Below are 20,086 nucleotides of genomic sequence, written 5' to 3'. Positions count from 1 at the left end.
ATATATATATATATATATATATTGAGGATGCTTATTCTGTTTAAATCAAATAACAAACAAGTCTCATCAAGCTTATACATGACAAGATGAAGAACAAATCATTATATAAGGCTGTCCTCGAGTCCGAAGATTACTGAGGAGTGCAGAATTTTACATGGCTACGCAGCCCCAGCTGTGACCTACATATTTAGCCACAATCAATGCAGACATAACTATTGTCCGCCTGTGGTCGAATAAGATTCTCTTTTCGCCGTCTTAGACCAAACCTATTTCAGGACGTTTGTCAATAGTTCATTCGTGCAAACTTGTCTGTGTTGTTATTGTGGGTTTTTTTCCAAGCCTACTCAGTGTTCTTCAGCGGAAACGCTCTTTTCATATCTTCTCATAATGCCCGCGGAGCAAAAGAAAAAAAAATGTTTAGGAGCTCTAAGCAGCAGGTTTCTTTTGAACAGCCTGAACTATACAAGCATCTGTTTAGGAAAGGAAATTGTCAAAAAACTTTCTGCTATTTCGAGTGACTTTTTTTGTGCTTGAATCATTTATGAGTAAATGCATTTACTTTATGGATTAAATGCAATAACGACTAACAACATAGTGAAAGCCAGACAACTCTCAGACTTTAGAACAGGAATTGTCAACCTGTTGGTCGCGACCCCCTTGGGGGTCAATTCACGATTTGCCAGGGGTCGCCTAAGACCATCGAAAATATGGATTATTTTTGTCTTTTCTGAAGTGTAAGACTTGATATTGTACAAACTTTTTTTTTCCATTGGAAGTTACTTTTTTTTTGTATTGTCATTCTAGGATCGACGTTTTGGACAACTGAAACAGAATGTTCTCAAACATTTTAATCGTCAGAGTGTAACTATTTTAACAATTTAAATTCATGTAAACACATGCATACCACAACGTGGAAGTATTGTGGAATCATTGTTGGTATTATTTCAATGGTGACGTCGTGACGAAATGAAAAGCTATTTTGTTAAAGCTAATAATACGCCATCCTTTAATAAAACATGTTAGTGAAAATGATATTTTCATTATGGAACAACCCATGACAAAGGCTCTGGCACAAAAGAAAGTTAAGAAAAGAAAATATAATGTCGACAGGGCCGGTCCTAACTATTGCGGGGCCCTATGCGAAACTGATTGCGCGGGGCCTAGTCTGGGTGGGAATAAGGATAATAAGTGAAAATTAAGATTTTGTATTGGAAAAAATTCGACTTTGCATTTTATTCATTCTTTACTAAGAAAAAACTTGCGATCAAGTTAACTTTACTTTACGAACCTTGCAACCTATGGCATATTTATATGCCATTGACTATAAAAGTAAATAAAGGTATTGGATCTTTCGCAAAAAATTCGTCCGATTATTACATTTTATCACATGAAAGCTGACAATGCCTTTTTTTTTATCGCACGTACGATTGGCGTTTTCCGTAATAAATAACCCCACAAATAACAATTTTGTCATTTTTTCAGGAGATTTTAATAAATGCAGGACATTTCCAGGAATTTTTCGTATATATTTTGCAATTTAAATATGTGGAATAGAATTAGCTCGGGGCCCACTGCGACCGCATATGTTGCAGTGGCCTAAGACCGGCCCTGAATGTCGATGTAGTCTAAATTCAATAGTTTAGACAGAAATTGAAAAATCCCAGAGCGTTATTTGTATCGAAGCTCTATAAGCCGAATAAATGTAGCCGAAATAAATGCAACGTCACTTTGTTACTCAACATCCCGAGCTTTGTCCACAGGATATTCAGTACTTTAAGGTAAAGATAGGTTTTTAAAAAGATTTTAAAAACGAGTTTCTCTTTTGCAAAGAAAAAGGAGACGATTACAGAAACGTGATTATTGGTAAAGTAGAAAACCTTTTTTTTTAAAACTATTAATTTTACCAACACATATGAGGCTCCAAGTTTGCAATAACGTTGGACTTTATTTCAAAGTTTGGTAAAAGTAATCGGAACTCACTGTGTGATTCATCGACTATTTGTAACAAAGACACTGCCACAAGAATAGCATGTAATTAAAAGCGTAACTGCAAGGATCAAATGCAACATTGCTTTATTTCCCTGAACTAATCTGATCCTTACTAATGAAAGTTCAAAGTTTATTGAATTCATTAATAGCGATGTAGCGAAAATGATTTTTTAACATCAGTTACACGTCAGTATTAGCAGTCATATACCATTTTGTCTATATCGCAATTTTTCTCCTTTTCAAATCATTATTTTTGGAAGCGTGTTTTTCCAGCTTATTAGTCATGAAGTCTAAATAAAGAAGTAGACCTGATGCCGAAGATGACAGTAGGTGTGATCTCGCAGAGACTGTCTTGAGAATCCCTGACCTGTTCAAACAGAAACTAAGAAGAATAAGATTAAGAAATAGAAAAGTAAATAGATGCACGTATTCATTTATTTCTAATTAAATGATACGTAGCAATATCTATTTGAAGAATTTAATTTCAAACTGTTTCGTGATTAAACATTAAACTTTGGCAAAATTCATATCAGATACTTAGAGGAGATTTCCATTTTATAACAGAATGAAAATTTACTTTTGCTTAGGAACGAAATAGTTTTGCGGGTGAGTGTGTGTGTGGGGGGGGGGGGTCGCCGATATAAAAAAGGTTGAGAACCGCTGTCTTAGACCAACACTTGCCGGTCGGAGGATGCGACCTAAAAAAGTCTGCTAACCCTAAACGAGATTTTTTTTCTTTTGCCTCGTTCCGGCCGAGATGACAGTTGAATACAAAATCTACCGAAATTTCAATCTGACAAAAAATGTGTACCTGTTTGTTTCTTGGATAGTTTTAATCTCGACACCGTGTACTTAGTTGAATGTTAGGCCTACTAGATAGTTTTATGTGGCTGTATTTCATATTTAAGACTATTATCATCTATATTCAACGATTTTTCGATATCAGCTATCGAAGCTATTTATGGAAGAAAAAAAAAGGAATTGTTTTAGAACAAGGTCATGGACGATATGCAAAAAGATTCGCACCTTGTCTAATACGTAAATGATTTGTATAGAAAAAAGGCATTTACTTTAGGGTGAATTCCAGCAACATAGATTCTATCAAAACAAAATCAAGATAGGCTAACGCCTTACATGGGTTCATATAGGAAATGATTAAATTAGGTATTGTAGTGGGAAGATCATTGTTTACTATTGGTACTGTGAATAAATCCATGACAAGAGTGTAAAAATATCAATGTAGAATGTTATCTTTTTTTTTAATAATTGAAATATTTTTTATTATTAATTAACTAGCATGTATTAAGTTCAATTCGTCAAAGAAAACAATAAACAAATATTGACAATGAAAGTTTATTTTAAAAACAATCTTGCATTCCAAGAACTAACTAGCACTAGCCCCAGGAGTGTCTTTCTGTCTGTAGATAACGGAAACAAGGTGTTCCATTTCTTTCTTTAAATCTTTCATCTCTTCTTTGTCAGCCAAAGTTTCTGAAACAAATCAACTATCTATATCATAATGTCAATGAAACAAGTCAACTATCTACATCACAATGTCAATGGAACAAATCAATTATCTACATCACAATGTCAATGGAACAAATCAATTATCTACATCACAATGTCAATGGAACAAATCAATTATCTACATCACAATGTCAATGGAACAAATCAATTATCTACATCACAATGTCAATGGAACAAATCAATTATCTACATCACAATGTCAATGGAACAAATCAACTATCTACATCACAATGTCAATGGAACAAGTCAACTATCTACATCACAATGTCAAAGGAACAAGTCAACTATCTACATCACAATGTCAAAGGAACAAATCAACTATCTACATCACAATGTCAAAGGAACAAGTCAACTATCTACATCACAATGTCAATGGAACAAATCAATTATCTACATCACAATGTCAATGGAACAAATCAATTATCTACATCACAATGTCAATGGAACAAATCAACTATCTACATCACAATGTCAATGGAACAAGTCAACTATCTACATCACAATGTCAATGGAACAAGTCAACTATCTACATCACAATGTCAATGGAACAAGTCAACTATCTACATCACAATGTCAATGGAACAAGTTAACTATCTACATCACAATGTCAATGGAACAAGTCAACTATCTACATCACAATGGCAATGGAACAAATCAACTATCTACATCAAAATGTCAATGGAACAAGTCAACTATCTACATCACAATGTCAATGGAACAAGTCAACTATCTACATCACAATGTCAATGGAACAAATCAACTATCTACATCACAATGTCAATGGAACAAATCAACTATCTACATCACAATGTCAATGAAACAAATCAACTATCTACATCACAATGTCAATGAACAAATCAACTATCTACATCAGAATGTCAATGAAACAAATCAACTATCTACATCACAATGTCAATGGAACAAATCAACTATCTACATCAGAATGTCATTGAAACAAATCAACTATCTACATCACAATGTCAATGAAACAAATCAACTATCTATATCACAATGTCAATGAACAAATCAACTATCTACATCACAATGTCAATGAACAAATCAACTATCTACATCACAATGTCAATGAAACAAATCAACTATCTACATCACAATGTCAATGGAACAAATCAACTATCTACATCAGAATGTCATTGAAACAAATCAACTATCTACATCACAATGTCAATGAAACAAATCAACTATCTACATCACAATGTCAATGAAACAAATCAACTATCTACATCAGAATGTCAATGAAACAAATCAACTATCTACATCACAATGTCTATGGAACAAATCAACTATCTACATCACAATGTCAATGAAACAAATCAACTATCTACATCACAATGTCAATGAACAAATCAACTATCTACATCACAATGTCAATGGAACAAATCAACTATCTACATCACAATGTCAATGAAACAAATCAATTATCTACATCACAATGTCAATGGAACAAATCAACTATCTACATCACAATGTCAATGAAACAAATCAATTATCTGCATCACAATGTCAATGAAACAAATCAATTATCTACATCACAATGTCAATGAAACAAATCAACTATCTACATCACAATGTCAATGAAACAAATCAATTATCTACATCACAATGTCAATGGAACAAATCAACTATCTACATCACAATGTCAATGAAACAAATCAACTATCTACATCACAATGTCAATGAAACAAATCAACTATCTACATCACAATGTCAATGGAACAAATCAACTATCTACATCACAATGTCAATGGAACAAATCAACTATCTACATCAGAATGTCATTGAAACAAATCAACTATCTACATCACAATGTCAATGAAACAAATCAACTATCTACATCACAATGTCAATGAAACAAGTCAACTATCTACACCACAATGTCAATGAACAAATCAACTATCTACATCATAATGTCAAAATCTATGTAAAAAACAAACAAACTATGAACTTGTTTGCTTATCATAAAAATCTATCTGCATTTATTGCCAATTTTTGTTTTCAGCTTCAAACTCAGAACTTGTTTAAGTCACAGTTGTGGAAATGTCAAAAACAAATGTCAAAGAGAAATGATTCCAACCAATGACACATCAAACCAGTGGCGTAGCTACCAATGTGCGGGTGGTGCGGGCCGCACAGGGCACCAAGTGGAGAGGGGCACCAAAATTCCCACAGCGTGTATTAATTTCCTATTTCCCTGAGCTTTTCAGTAAAAACGACTAATTGTATGGACACGAACAAACATAAACTACTGTATTTTAAACATGAACTAACGATTTATAAACTAGTCATGTCGCTATTTTGTTTCATCTCCTTGACTATTTCTTCCATACAATGTAAGCTATAGAACAGTTTGAATCTAATTTACTAGATTTTTTCGGACACACGGTACATGTTGTTACTACACTGATCAATGCTCTGTAATATAAAGAAGAAGAAGAAGATAGGCCAACCTTTTTTTTACTTCACTGTTTAGTCCATTGGTTAAATCTAGATATTGAGTTTACAAATATATTTCTAAACTCTAGCTCTAAAGAATTGTCTTAGTTTATTCATTTCTTTATGATTCTTTATAGTTTAATTTTGGAAATAATTCTATTGTAATGTCAATATTTTTAAATAAGCTAACCTTTGTTTTCTACAAGTTTTTTTTTAACTAACTAGTTAATTTTAATACTGTAACGTAAAGAAAATGATGAACAGTGCTCAAGACTGACTAGTCTGGCTGGCGCCTCAAAACCCTTTTAAGCTCAGATGGAGAAATCGGCATCTCTGGTTCTGTCCGGTCTGGGTAGACTATAAGGGCCCCATACCCAGATCTATCGGGGTCCCTCATTACCGACCCATCGGTATAACAGAAAATGGCATCTGATGGGTAGGACTTTAGTGTAGCTGATGCCAAGTTTTGGAGTATGGCAGATGTTAATCGCCTCTTGGTGGCTCCCTCTTGCCCTATAAGTGACATGCTTATTTGTGGGGCCGGCAAGTAGGAGGGCAAGTACTGATTCTTCTAATTGGGATTCTGTCAGTGGAGAGTCAGGCTGATTTTGACAAATTGGCCGCAATGTGGATGAACGATCGCATTTTTATGCGGTTCCTCTCTCTCCACTGTCGCACTAATATTGAGGTGGGTAGCCTAGAGTCGCCCCTTTTATAGCGCTCATAGGCTGTAAGTACCGCCCTCTCCCTCTTTAAATGTAAAGGGGCCACGTTTGTTAAGATTTCAGCAGCGTTAGTTGAGCTTGTCCGAAAGGTGCCACAAATAAACCTAGGTGCCTGTGATTGTACTCGGTCGAGTGATTCGAGGGCAGTTTTACTAGCATATACTTGAACTGTATAGCTGTACTCAATTTGTGATCTGACTGCCCCTAGTACAATGTGCGTAGCATGTCAGCTTTGGCACCCCACTTTATGCTGGCCAGCTTTCTTAGTAACGCTAACTTCTCCGAGGCTTTTCTTTCAACGTCCTGGACGTGCTGGAGCATTGACAGTTTTCTATCCAGGGTCACCCCGAGATATTTTGGCGTGTTTTCACGTTGGAGTCGCAGCCCACCGAGTTGAAGCTCGAATAGAGCCTTAAGAATGTCGATCACTAGGCTGAACAGGGACCAGGTCGTTTTGGCAACGTTTATCTGAATCTGTCATTTGTCGCAATACGAGGAGATGGTTTGGAGGTCTGCTTGTAATGCCGCCTGTATTTGGTCGACTTTCTTGCCGGTTGACCAGAGGACAATGTCATCCGCATAAAGCAGTTTCTTTGACTGCAGTGAGGTGCGTTTCTTAAATTTCTTAAGTCTAAAGAAGCATCGAGACAATTTCAAGTCACATCATTGCCAGAGTTCACCGACTATAGGCGAGCTGTTATTGGGTATGATTTAACTGAACAATTAAAAGCAACAAAACAAGATGAGACGGTTATCATTGAATCCAGAAAAAAAATGATGAGGCGACATCCTGAAAAGAAGAAAATACTTCAGTACCGCAGGTTCTTGAGACTAAAGGACAGCACACAAGCATGTCTTTAGTACACTCCTCAAAAATTCATACTGAAGAAGCTGAACCATCAGACAGTGTAAACAATACAGAAAGCAGGATAATAAACTCTAGACTGAACGACATTGGAGATTGGCCTGATGTCACAGATAATATTCGCATACACCTTGTCACTCAAGGATATGAAACAGTTCAGCGTATGGACAGTCAATTCAGAGAGGCGTATAGACATCAAGAATCAGCAAAAGGAAAGGCTAGAAAGCTTTCAAAGGCTTGGTTTTTCCGGCAAATGTCAAACAGCGAGAAAGTTCTTAGAAAGTGGATGTGTTATGGGCCAAAAAAAAAAAAAGAATCCTTATTTTGCTTCCCCTGCATACTCTTCTCAAGAAGATCAAGTACCAAATCTTCATTTAAATCCAAAGATGGATTCAATGAGTGGTGGAGGTTAACCCCGAAAATAGAAAAACATGAGACCAGCAGAGCTCACATTCAGTCATCGCTTGCTTGGAGGGAACTTGAAGTTTGCCTGAGAGTAGGGAACAATATTGACAACAAGGCCCAAGATTTGATTATACACGAGACGAAAACCTGGAGAGTTAGTAAAATTACTATCAAAGTACGATCCACTCTTGAGGGAGCATGTGCTTCGCACTAAGCTTTGTTCCAGACCGAATATATACATGTCTCCACAAATACAAAATGAATTTATTACAATATTGGGGGATCACGCTAAAAAAAAATCATACAGCAAGTAAAACAAGCCAAATATTTCTCAGTTATTTTTGACAGTACACCTGACATCTCAAAGCTGGATAAAATTTCCCAAATTTTACGGTATGTTGTCATGGATAATGACGAGCTGCAGGTTCGTGAGTCTTTTGTTGACTTCATCGACACAAAGGACAAGCATGCTGCTGAAATTACTGAGATGATTCTAGAGAAATTGCGTTCGGATGGCTTAGACATAATGGACTGCAGGGGTCAAGGCTATGATAATGCTGCGGTCATGAAAAGTCATTAAGGTCATGAAAGAATTAACAATATTTGATTAATGAATACATATTATTTTGAACAAAAAAGTAAGGTTTTGCAACGTTATTAATTAGTTAGTTGGTTTTTTTTTTTGTTTTTTTTTTTGGGGGGGGGCGGGCATCAAGATGAGGTACCGCACCAGGCATCATATACTCTAGCTACGCCACTGCATCAAACTTTACACACACACACATGCTGGACTAGAAGTATACTTATGTCTCTAGCGTTAGCAACTGTCCAGTCTTTTGAAGTAAAATAGCTGCAGATAATTTTGAACTAAATGGAGTTTTTAAAATATACGAAAATAAAAAGTCAATCAGCTTAACTAACAAAGTTAGAAGTGGGCATTTAGCCTATTTAAGACATTACGGTAAGAATAAGTTACAAAGAGCGACTTGCTGTAGTTCCCAGATTCCCAAATAGTGTGTTTCAACCATGTATCTTTTCTTAAGTTTAATGTAACCTACACAAGTGAAGATCTGGATATTTCTTAAATGATTAGCCAATAACTTACTATCTTTATCCAATATGACATTCAGTTGCTCGTACAGTGCAATTAGCTCATACTGTTTCTCCAGCAATACAGGCAACAAAGCTGAAAACATAATATCACGTGACGTACATTTGACACACACAAAAAAATTACTGTCATGAAACTATTGTCCTTAAGTTCCAGTGACCAAATAAAAGTGAAAATGCTTTAAAGATTGACTCTTGTTTTGGTCCTTACCTTCCATGGCCTCCACTTCCTGGACATTGTCCGTTACTTTCTGAACCACGGTGCTGGTTTGGTTCAAGAGAGCCTCCTCCAGTGTACGTGAAGGATCGTTCTTAATGCTGCTGATGGTGTCCTTTAGTTGGTGCAACACAGTCTTGGCCTAAACAACAACAACAACAACAAACGTATTACCAAACTAAAACTTTTCTGTTTCATGTTTAGACTAGGTGGAGAAGAGCGTGACAAGTGTCAGCCTAACCTGCGTTCCATGTGGACGGGTATGATTCTTCGCTCATAGTGCTCTTAGTACCACATGAAAAGGAGTTTTGAGTTTAGGCACATCGGCACAATTTAGGCCATGTCGTGCCCGTAATCCTTTAAGGATCACTCTCCCTTTACATAACAAGGGCTAAATTCTTTACAGTTAAATCATTAAAATCAAGGTCTATTCACAGTTAAAATAGTAAAGGTAGTAAAAATTTAATTTGTTAAAAATCTTATGTAAATATTATATGTTCACAATTCAAAAATCAGATCTTCGTAGACAACCCCACCTCCTGGACAAAGCCCAGTACCTTCCCAGGGTCGAGATTGTCGAATAGTATTTTTAAGGTGTGTGCTCTAAAAAATGTCTCCCTGACATCCTGGTATCTGGGACAATCAATTAGGATATGTTCCAAGGTGAGACGAGAGTCACAGTACTCACAAAGTGGGGGCTCCTCTCTCTCCAGCAAAAAGGAGGGCGTGATGTAGGTGTGGCCAATCCTAAGCATGAAAAGGAAATGGCTTGATGAGATAAAAATACCGACCGTTCTACGACTTAAGGAGAAGGCCAAGAGGAAGTGGCCAACAGACTTTGTCTTGAAAAAAAAATGTTTCTTGGTACTAAGTTGTTGTTTTTTTTACCATCAACTCTAGGCTTGCATCGTTTAAATCCTTACAGAGGCCTGACTCTGTCCTAAAACTATTTGTCGGAACAAGTGATTTGTATGTGTTTAACATTCGTTTGTTTAGCCTAGAACCATTTTTGTCTATCAGAGAGAAAGAGACGAGAAAGAGTTTCAACTATAGAAGAATTTTTTAGCAGTTGTCTTTTAACTAAAGCATCGTTTGAATACAGCCAAATACATTTCTCTCAAGACGAGGACCACTCAGAAAAATATCTTCTTATTTAAGACTTTCAGTGTTGTTTTTATTCAGATTGTCTCTAGGAGTGACTTGCGTGACTTTGTCCTTAACCTTGGCGCGTTAGACTGAATTTTTACAAATCGTTTTGTTTAGCGCTATTTCATGCTTTTAGCTTTCTCAATACACTATGAACCTACCACTTGTCTGGACCAGTTGGGGAGGAGTGGAGAGAGAAATAAAGGTTTAACTGGGTGGATTTTACCGTAATCGTTTTTTAAAAGCAGTTAAAAAAATTATTTTCAAAAGGGAACGACCTGTATTCAAAACTCATGACTCAAGCCGACATTCTAACCACTCTACTAGTGAGGTATGTATGAAAATAGAAGATTATAAAGTTATCTATTGTTTAGTTCAAACTTACTTTACAGCGTCGACCTATAAAGGGGATTAATTCAGCTAATGACAATACTTCAGTTAAGTACAATTAATTCAAGAAGATTCCAAACAAAATAATTACCAATAGGTATTGATTCTTGTGTTGTCAGGTAAAAGAAATAATTGTGCAAAGCTTAATCCGAGATTGGGTGTGGGAGAAATCACGTGCACAAACTTTTTACCTGACAGCCAGAGTGAGTTGATAGAAGCTTTGTAAAAAGAGAATTGACAGCATGAAGAGACTATTTCAACCTTAAACTTTTTTTCAAATGGCATTCAATCACTTACAGATTTAGCTTCAGCAATGGCGTCCTTCACTGTTTGACTTGCCTCGGTCATCAAGGGACTCAATTTTCTAACTTTAGCTGCCAGTTGTTGAGCCAGTAACAGAATGATGTCCAGTTTGCCCTTGACCTAAGAGTAGCATTCATCATTTGAAATATACAATGAAGCCGCTAAATCACTAACTTAAGTACAACAAAAATTTCGCAAAGAATAAAAAAAAATACTAGAAATATTTTGTTCCTAGAATTGAATTATTTTAGGAGTTGTTCCTTTATGTACGTCTACAGTTTTTCGAGTACTGGGGGGGGGGATTTAAATCTCTCAAATAGTAAGTCGTATTTGGAAAACATTGTAAGAGGCATGCTTTAGAATGAAGTTGATTACTTCCTAATAGGGAATTACGATATGCCATGCCGCCACTACACTGACTGCAGAGAGGTGAACGAGACCATGAATTTTTGACAGAATGTAGACATCACTGCACAAGATGGGGACACACACAAGAATGAATTCATTTTCACATAAATTGCTACATTAAGAGATAAGTCCTTATATGAAGAGAGAACTCGATACATCAAGAGAGAACTCGATACACAAGCGAGAACTCGATACATCAAGAGAGAACTCGATACACAAGCGAGAACTCGATACATCAAGAGAGAACTCGATACATCAAGCGAGAACTCGATACATCAAGAGAGAACTCGATACATCAAGAGAGAACTCGATACATCAAGAGAGAACTCGATACATCAAGAGAGAACTCGATACACAAGCGAGAACTCGATACATCAAGCGAGAACTCGATACATCAAGAGAGAACTCGATACATCAAGCGAGAACTCGATACATCAAGAGAGAACTCGATACACAAGCGAGAACTCGATACATCAAGCGAGAACTCGATACATCAAGCGAGAACTCGATACATCAAGCGAGAACTCGATACATCAAGCGAGAACTCGATACATCAAGCGAGAACTCGATACATCAAGCGAGAACTCGATACATCAAGCGAGAACTCGATACATCAAGCGAGAACTCGATACATCAAGCGAGAACTCGATACATCAAGCGAGAACTCGATACATCAAGCGATACATCAAGCGGATACATCAAGCGGATACATCAAGTGATAAGCCAACACAGCAAGAAATAAGCCGACACAGCAACAGATAAGTCGACACAGCAAGTGATTAGCCGACACAACAAGAGATAAGCCGACACATCAAAATATATGTCGACACATCAAAATATACGTCGACACATCAAAATATACGTCGACACATGAAGAGATAAGTTGACACATCAAGAAATAAGTCGACACATCAAGAAATAAGTCGACACATCAAGAAATAAGTCGACACATCAAGAGATAACACATCAAGAGAGATAAGTCGACACATCAAGAGATAAGTCGACACATCAAGAGATAAGTCGACACATCAAGATATAAGTCGACACATCAAGAGATAACAAGCAACATCCGCTTGGCTTCTAATTCCAACTATAGAAAATCATCTTTTCAGTACACAGAATTTTGAAAAAGCAATATCTTAAGTAGTATCTCGCTTTTAAAATGAATATCAAATGGAAACTAAAACTTAAAAAACATGCATTTGATAACTAATCGAAACAAAAGACAAACTTACAATGTCTGCAAAGGAGATGATCAGCTTCTTGAAATCATCAATAACGACCTGAGCCTGTTGGATAGCGTCCTTGACTTTCTCTTCCATGCTAGTCTGTTGAGCTGCTCTAACTGTGCACTAGAATAACATGAGATGAAAACATTGTCAATAGTTTCTCATTGGACACAAATAATAGAGATAGGACAATATTTGTTTTCTTAAAAGCATTAGTATTAATTAATTGAAATTTGAATATTTTTATTCATAATGTCGAAAGAGCTTGGTGTAATATATATATATACTATACATATTATTATGTTAGCCTAGAAATGTTAGGTATAGTTGATATAAGGAATGCTAAATATAGAGATGGCCACTTAGACTTTGTTACACGAGACACAGCAACTTAAACGAGAAGAATCACAGTAGGCATATAGGACACAATGTCGTAACGATCACATGTATTCGTGAGTATAGGTGAGAATCTAATAGAGGTAACAGGGTTTAACAAAAACAACAAAAGCAACTCCCACTCTTATCGGATTAATAAAAAAAAAGTAGACATTTTTGTTTATTTATAGCCTGATAGACTGTTGTTGAACAAACATCAAAGTCAATGTTAAATTATTACTACACCAAAAAAAAACCCATATATATCAATCATATAGGTCTATGTATATTTCTGTCTCCTTGTAGTATAAATAAAATAGCCTATATAAGCTATAGGTTTTATTAGTCTTAACGAAACTATGAGATCAGCTTTCCTACTATTTGTTACCCACATGATACACCTTAAACACAAGTAACCTTACCGGGAGGTGTCTCTAGTCCGAACTGCCAGCCACAATAGGCCTATGAATATGAAATAGAAATGTATGACCACTGGTCAGTTGAATCTGGTTGAAAAAAAAACAAACAAACAAATTTTTCTCTCCCATCTTACATGTTACACACTAAACAGTGTATGAACTGTTTCTATCAACACATTGTGTTCAGGGGTCACTCTGTTAGATCTTTCTACAATGTGACCCTGTGATACATCTTTCTACAATGTGACCCTGTGTTACATCTTTCTACAATGTCACTCTGTGATAAATCTTTCTACAATGTCACTCTGTGATACATCTTTCTACAATCTGTGATACATCTTTCTACAATCTGTGATACATCTTTCTACAATATGTGATACATCTTTCTACAATCTGTGATACATCTTTCTACAATGTCACTCTATGATACATCTTTCTACAATGTCACTCTGTGATACATCTTTCTACAATGTCACTCTGTGATACATCTTTCTATAATGTCACTCTGTGATACATCTTTCTACAATGTCACTCTGTGATACATCTTTCTACAATGTCCCTTTGTGATACATCTTTCTACAATGTCACTCTGTGATACATCTTTCTACAATGTCCCTCTGTGATACATCTTTCTACAATGTCACTCTGTGATACATCTTTCTACAATGTCACTCTGTGATACATCTTTCTACAATGTCACTCTGTGATACATCTTTCTACAATGTCACTCTGTGATACATCTTTCTACAATGTCACTCTGTGTGATACATCTTTCTACAATGTCACTCTGTGATACATCTTTCTACAATGTCACTCTGTGATACATCTTTTTACAATGTTCCTTCCCAATTTTTTTTTTTGGGGGGGGGGGGGGATTCTAAGCTTTTTTTGTTGTCTATACTTCAATAACTAAACTGTTCAGTAATTAAATAATCTTGTTACCCAAGCTCTTCCTGACGTAATGATGTTAAGACAAGTGAGCAAACACTGGACTCTAAAACTAAACTGCAGCATTTTAGACCTCGAGAGAGAACCCTTTTTTTTTTAACAGATATATATTAAAAAAGCTCTTTCTCTTTGCAGGACACATCCCCTTAACATATCCCCTGAGTCTCTTGGGGCACCCTGTAGGATATTTGGGAAGTCTTTCTCTATTCCTCTCTCTTGTTGTTTGTTTGTGTTGCCTTGAACAGAATCTCTTTCAATGACGTTTTAAAATCTTTTCTACCATCGCTTTCTCGGTCTGCCTCTTCTTCTTTTTCCTGGTACGGTTCCCTCAAGGAAGGTTTTTGCGAGCCCTTGTGACCTTGTAATATAGCTATAAAGTCTGAGTATTTTTTTAATGCAGGGCATCTATCTACCGTTATAGATCAGACGAATCTTGTGAGTAAATACTGTCACAGTAAACACAGCTGATAACGGGCCTTCACCGTATGCCTAAAGTGTTATTATCCTGAAAGCTTTCCGCTTTTCTGAGCATCTCTTTCTTTGGAGGCTTTCTGCTCATTCATCTGACCCAATTATGTCCTCTAGGGAAACTATCCTGAGACTTTGAGTCTCGGTGGCGATTCTAGGACTTTTGAAAGTAATCAGCAATCTTTTCACACATTCATTTGCTAATGCCCTTTATGCAGATTATGTGTCTATGCTCAATTTGACAAGCATTTTGCCCTTATATTTGATGCTTTATCTACGCCCTTTCAATTGAACATTAACCTGTGCTCTTCTGGGTGAATATATGCCTATACTCTTGTTCTTCTTCCTCGTTCTCATTATTAGGTTGCAGCATTCTGATGACTAGACCAATACATGAGATGAACTGCGCAGTGGTTTTAAATCAGGCAGCTCTCTAATATAGTTTTCTTTCTATAGGGGTGTTTTGGGTCTGTTGTTTTGTTCGGGCCTCTTGATAAAGAATGCCTATACTTTTCTAGCTGAATATGTTCTTCTATGTCAACAACTTGCTTAAATTTATACTAAAGCAAGGTAGATGTCTCATTTTGTGTAAAGGTGTGGCGACCGAAGCTAAAATCCTGGTAATGTAGAATTTTTTTTTTTTAATTCGTCTGCACTTGAGTCCAATCAGCTCTAGTAGCCACCTGACAGTAGACAGTGGAAGAAGAGCCGTTTTATCGTTGCGTGGGCCCCATGACATCCTCATTAACCGTAGCACGACTTCGCCTTAAACATCTAGTTACCTTTAGTTAGCTCCCTTTGAAGTAAGAAAGTAAGTAAGAGCATTTCAATTCTTTCTATTACGCATGGCCCTTGTAAAAAAAAGGAACTTTCATAGTCTTTGTATAGTCTTTGGTAAAATGTCTTTATTAAAGCAAGCTAGTTTTAACCACTTTGTATAGTCTTTTGTAAAATGTCTTTATTAAAGCTAGCTAGTTTTAACCAATCTTTTGCGTCGTGCTTTCAATTTTAAACTAAAAAAATCACAGTGATAAATAAATTCTATCTTATGATTATGCCGTGTTTTTTATCCACAAAGTTTCATTGAGCAGATTTACGATAATAGACTTCTCCATTAGCTACTCCTGGCCAACTAGTTTTGTTTAAGTCTTGCTTTTATCTCACAATATGTTGTGAATGTCACACGTAAATATTCGTTTCCACTTCATCTCGTGGGAGAAGGGCATTAGCCAATCTGTCACTCAGGAAGTTCCTGTGGAAAAGCCTGGCACAAAATCAAACAAAAATCTAGCAGATCACCTTCGGAGACGTCCAGAACCGACGCCCTGAAATCCATACACACTCTTGGTGAAGCCATTATAAATTACGAAGTCAAGGAAAGGCGTTCAGCGCTGTTGTATTGACTGCACGTGTGGAGGGCTCATAAAATTACTTCTCAAATATTTGAGAACGGAGACGTAAATATTTTTTGAATGAACCTCCAAACCACTCCTCCCCCCCCCCACACCCACCATTAAAATGTGTTTATGTGCGTGCGTGTGAAGGGTGGAAGTCACGGGGTGTGTGCTTTCCTTTTTACTATTTGCACATCAAATGTGTTTATAGTTATTGATTGCATCAAGAGATTGATCTGAATTAGATCCAACTGCTAATGTCACGGGCACAATGTAAATGTAAAGCGTTCACTAAGCCAGACCGCATGTTGCTTTATTAAGACAGACTCGGGCAAAGCAGGTTCCAAAAGAAAATTGATTTTTGTACCACGACATTCAGAAATAAAAATACCATAACGGCAAGGAAACAATTTATGGGAACAAATAAAATAAAGTAAAGCAAGCAGGGGGGATAATTAGTGATCCAGAACTAGAAACGAGGCTCGAAATTCTTAAAGCAAAGTCTCCATCTGCTTACAGTGGGCTTACACTATTTACAGTCTAATTCCCGAAAGTTAAAAATCTGTTTATAGTTCTAATTCTCAAACTCATAAATGTTCAAACTGTCCATTTGAGTTTTCTTACAATAATTCAAAGTGATATGCATTTTGTATACATTTTGACTTTTAAATTTGTTTCAAGAGTAAAAAAAAGAAAATGTGCTGAAAATATCAGATCTAGATTCTTAGAATTTTGAGGGTTTTAAAAATGTATATATGAATATGTTTAACATTACGTTCGTAAACCTGATACACCATCAATCACTCTATTTTCTTACATTTTATGAAAATCTCAAATATTCTCATTCCAATATTTTCCTAAATAAATACAAATGTTTATAATCTAAAACTCATACAATTTACGTATCATAGAGGCTAAATTTTTTAAAAATCACTTATAGGGCCTACTTTTTTTTTATAGATCTATATTTCTAAACATTGAGCTGCGCGTAGCTAGAACAGAAAATTTATATTTATTTCCTGGGCAGAATATTCATACAATCTGCTCTATACATCTACCTTTGTTTTATAGTGATCTCAGTGTAAATATTTATTAATTAAGCATCTTAACAAAATATCCCAAAATTTTTTTTCGTTTAATACAGATACGTTTAAGTTTTGGATGCTTCTTCAGAAAAGTTGTTTAGGTCTAGATGTACTACTCAAATACCCGCTGGCTTTAAAAAAAAAAAAATCACGAGATAACTACGAGCACCATTTCGACCTGGAACCGTCAACCGCATATCACAAGAGCAAGAAGACACTTTGAAGAGTGCTTGTTCCTTTAATGCAATCTCTAGTTTCTATTTATTGTTATAAATTAAAATAGTAGGATAGCCATTGACAGGATTGTCAATCATCAATGCCTATGAATCTATCATTCTATGATTATATCATTATTAGTATTATTATCTAGGTCAAGATCTAGATTCTAAATGTTCATGAATAGCATATAGTAGATAGATCTAACAACAGATCTATATTGTGGGTCTACTGTTTCTTGAAGCATTTCTGTTTAATGCTCTGTCACACCTGTGTCAATCAGCTTTTCATTCTAGGACTTACCACACTACTTTCCCATCATTGGTAAATAAAGGAAAGGACATTATTCGCATTCATTTTAGTAGACTTTTAATGAGGAGCATCAAATAACAATGACGTCATTAACAGGAATAAACATAGAGTGAACTAGAAACAGAAGAGGAAACACATTAAAAAAATACTTTGAAAAGAAAAAAGAAGCTTACATGAAGTGCATTAATTAGTTTGGATAAGTCATAAAATTAATAGATCTAGACCAACAACAATAAATGTGTGAGATTTAGGCTATAGGCCTAATATTTTTACCAATTGTTTTTGTTTAGGCCTATCGCGTTCTCATGTTATTAACTTTCTCAATGACAATACACTATGATCCTATCCCTTGTATGGACCAGTTGGGAAATTGGGAGGGGGGAGGGGGTGAGTAGAGGATATATTGATGGATTTTACCGAAAATGTTTTTTTTTTAAAGCATTTCCAAAAAAAAAGGGGGGGGGGGGGGTTGAACTCGTCTCCACGGACCGACGTGCTAACCACTCTGCCAGTGAGGTAGCCTACTTATGATTAGTGAAGTTTGTATGTGTTATATTTTGTTTTTTCCCTAAAAAGGGAACTAGTTAAGCTTCAGTCTAGTACAATTTCTATCGCTTGTTCGAGATACCTAACAAAATAATTAATTACCAACAGTTAATTAACTTGGTTATTTAAAAAAAAATATAGATTCTTGTGTTGTCAAGTAAAATAAAATAATTGTGCAAAATTTCATCTTGATCCGAGATTGGGTGTCTGAGAAATTACAAATGTACATTTTACCAGAGTGTTTGTAAAATGTTTTACATGTTTTGGATGTTCCTTCAGAGTTGAAGATAGTTTACTTCCTAGTCCAAACCTCCCGCAGGACGACGGGGGATGGGAGCGGGCAGGGTTTGAACCCTCGACCGTCGATAAATCCGAACGACAGTCCAGCACGCAAACTGCACGACCAGGCAGCGCGTTGATATAAGCTTTGTAAAAACTAAAAAGGTGCCACTAGTGTAGCATGTTTTACTTTTTATCACTACATGATTAATTCTATTTGGCTGGCATGAGAGCAGACTATCCTACTTTATTATTTCACGACAATGTTGAGTAGATCATATCCGAGAGGAGTTTGTCTAGTCCCGTAACACATTTTTCAAGGGATGAAAATCTACACAATTTTTTCTAGAGTCTCTCATCCTCATCTCTGCCTGCGATGTCGTCTGCTGCAAACTGAACGAGTCTCTTTAACTGTCTCCACGTCTTGCCCATTATCTTCTTTGGCCAGTCGGCTTCCGGGTAACTCTGGCTGTCACCGACCAGCTATGAAATGGGCTTTAAATAAAACAAAAATATATCGGTCTAAAAGGCCGACTACTCCTTAGAAGTTCGTAGTTTTCTTAGCTAGCGGCAAGTAATGATGATCGATGCGAGGGGGAGATAATTACAAAGGCGCTTATGAACAAACAAAAGGACACTTTACGACTACATCTCATTTCATGGTTCAATTTCATGAATGGGTCAGTTAGTCGTTGGCTTCACAGTCTGTCTTATTTATTGCATTTCCTTTCAGACCTGTAAGTTAATAAAATAAATGAGGATGTCATGTCACCAGCACAATGCTCTAATTCAAATTCACAGTCTTGGACCCCTCTGGTTTAAAAGCTACATGAACTACTAATTATTTTTCTGAGGATGAAGTGAAAGGTTGTTTCACTTTTTGATTTCATTGATTCACTCTGACAGTCTCTATACCCTGCCCCCCCCCCCCCAATCACAACCTGATTTTGTTGAAAGTATTTCAAATCCTTATTTGTATGCAAAAACTTTTTAAACATATTTTTCTGTATCAATACTTAACAAGTCTGTGTCTTACTGATCAGAAAATTATAACAAGTTTGTGTCTTACTGATCAGAAAATTATAACAAGTTTGTGTCTTACTGATCAGAAAATTATAACAAGTCTGTGTCTTACTGATCCGAAAATTATAACAAGTCTGTGTCTTACTGATCCGAAAATTATAACAAGTCTGTGTCTTACTGATCAGAAAATTGTTTCTACAATAAGTCCAATAAATTGTTTTGACTGTTGCTAAATAAACAACAACACGGCTAAAGT

The 20,086-nt window shown here is 36.1% G+C and overlaps 1 protein-coding gene across 2 annotated transcripts; it reads right to left on the bottom strand.

The window, feature by feature from the left end:
• Positions 1-3,328: 3,328 nt before the first annotated feature.
• LOC106066778 (uncharacterized) lies at positions 3,329-18,067 on the bottom strand. 2 transcript variants are annotated; one of them, XM_013225861.2, is made up of 7 exons: positions 17,974-18,067; positions 13,563-13,646; positions 12,772-12,888; positions 11,123-11,248; positions 9,284-9,431; positions 9,068-9,148; positions 3,329-3,480 (listed from the first exon to the last, which is right to left on the bottom strand). In XM_013225861.2, exons 3-7 carry the CDS (start codon positions 12,856-12,858, stop codon positions 3,374-3,376), a joined length of 549 nt encoding a protein of 182 aa, XP_013081315.2. In that variant the 5' UTR covers positions 12,859-12,888; positions 13,563-13,646; positions 17,974-18,067; the 3' UTR covers positions 3,329-3,373. The 2 variants fall into 2 exon arrangements, with proteins under 2 accessions (XP_013081315.2, XP_013081316.2); XM_013225862.2 differs by having other exon boundaries at positions 13,563-13,602; positions 17,974-18,045.
• Between the last annotated feature and the right edge of the window lie 2,019 nt (positions 18,068-20,086).

The sequence above is a fragment of the Biomphalaria glabrata genome, chromosome 9 (genome assembly GCF_947242115.1).
Source record: "Biomphalaria glabrata chromosome 9, xgBioGlab47.1, whole genome shotgun sequence".
Classification (NCBI taxonomy): Eukaryota; Metazoa; Mollusca; class Gastropoda; family Planorbidae; genus Biomphalaria; species Biomphalaria glabrata.
The sequence above is the reverse complement of the archived record's forward strand: the minus strand, read 5'-3'. Positions and strand labels throughout refer to the sequence as shown.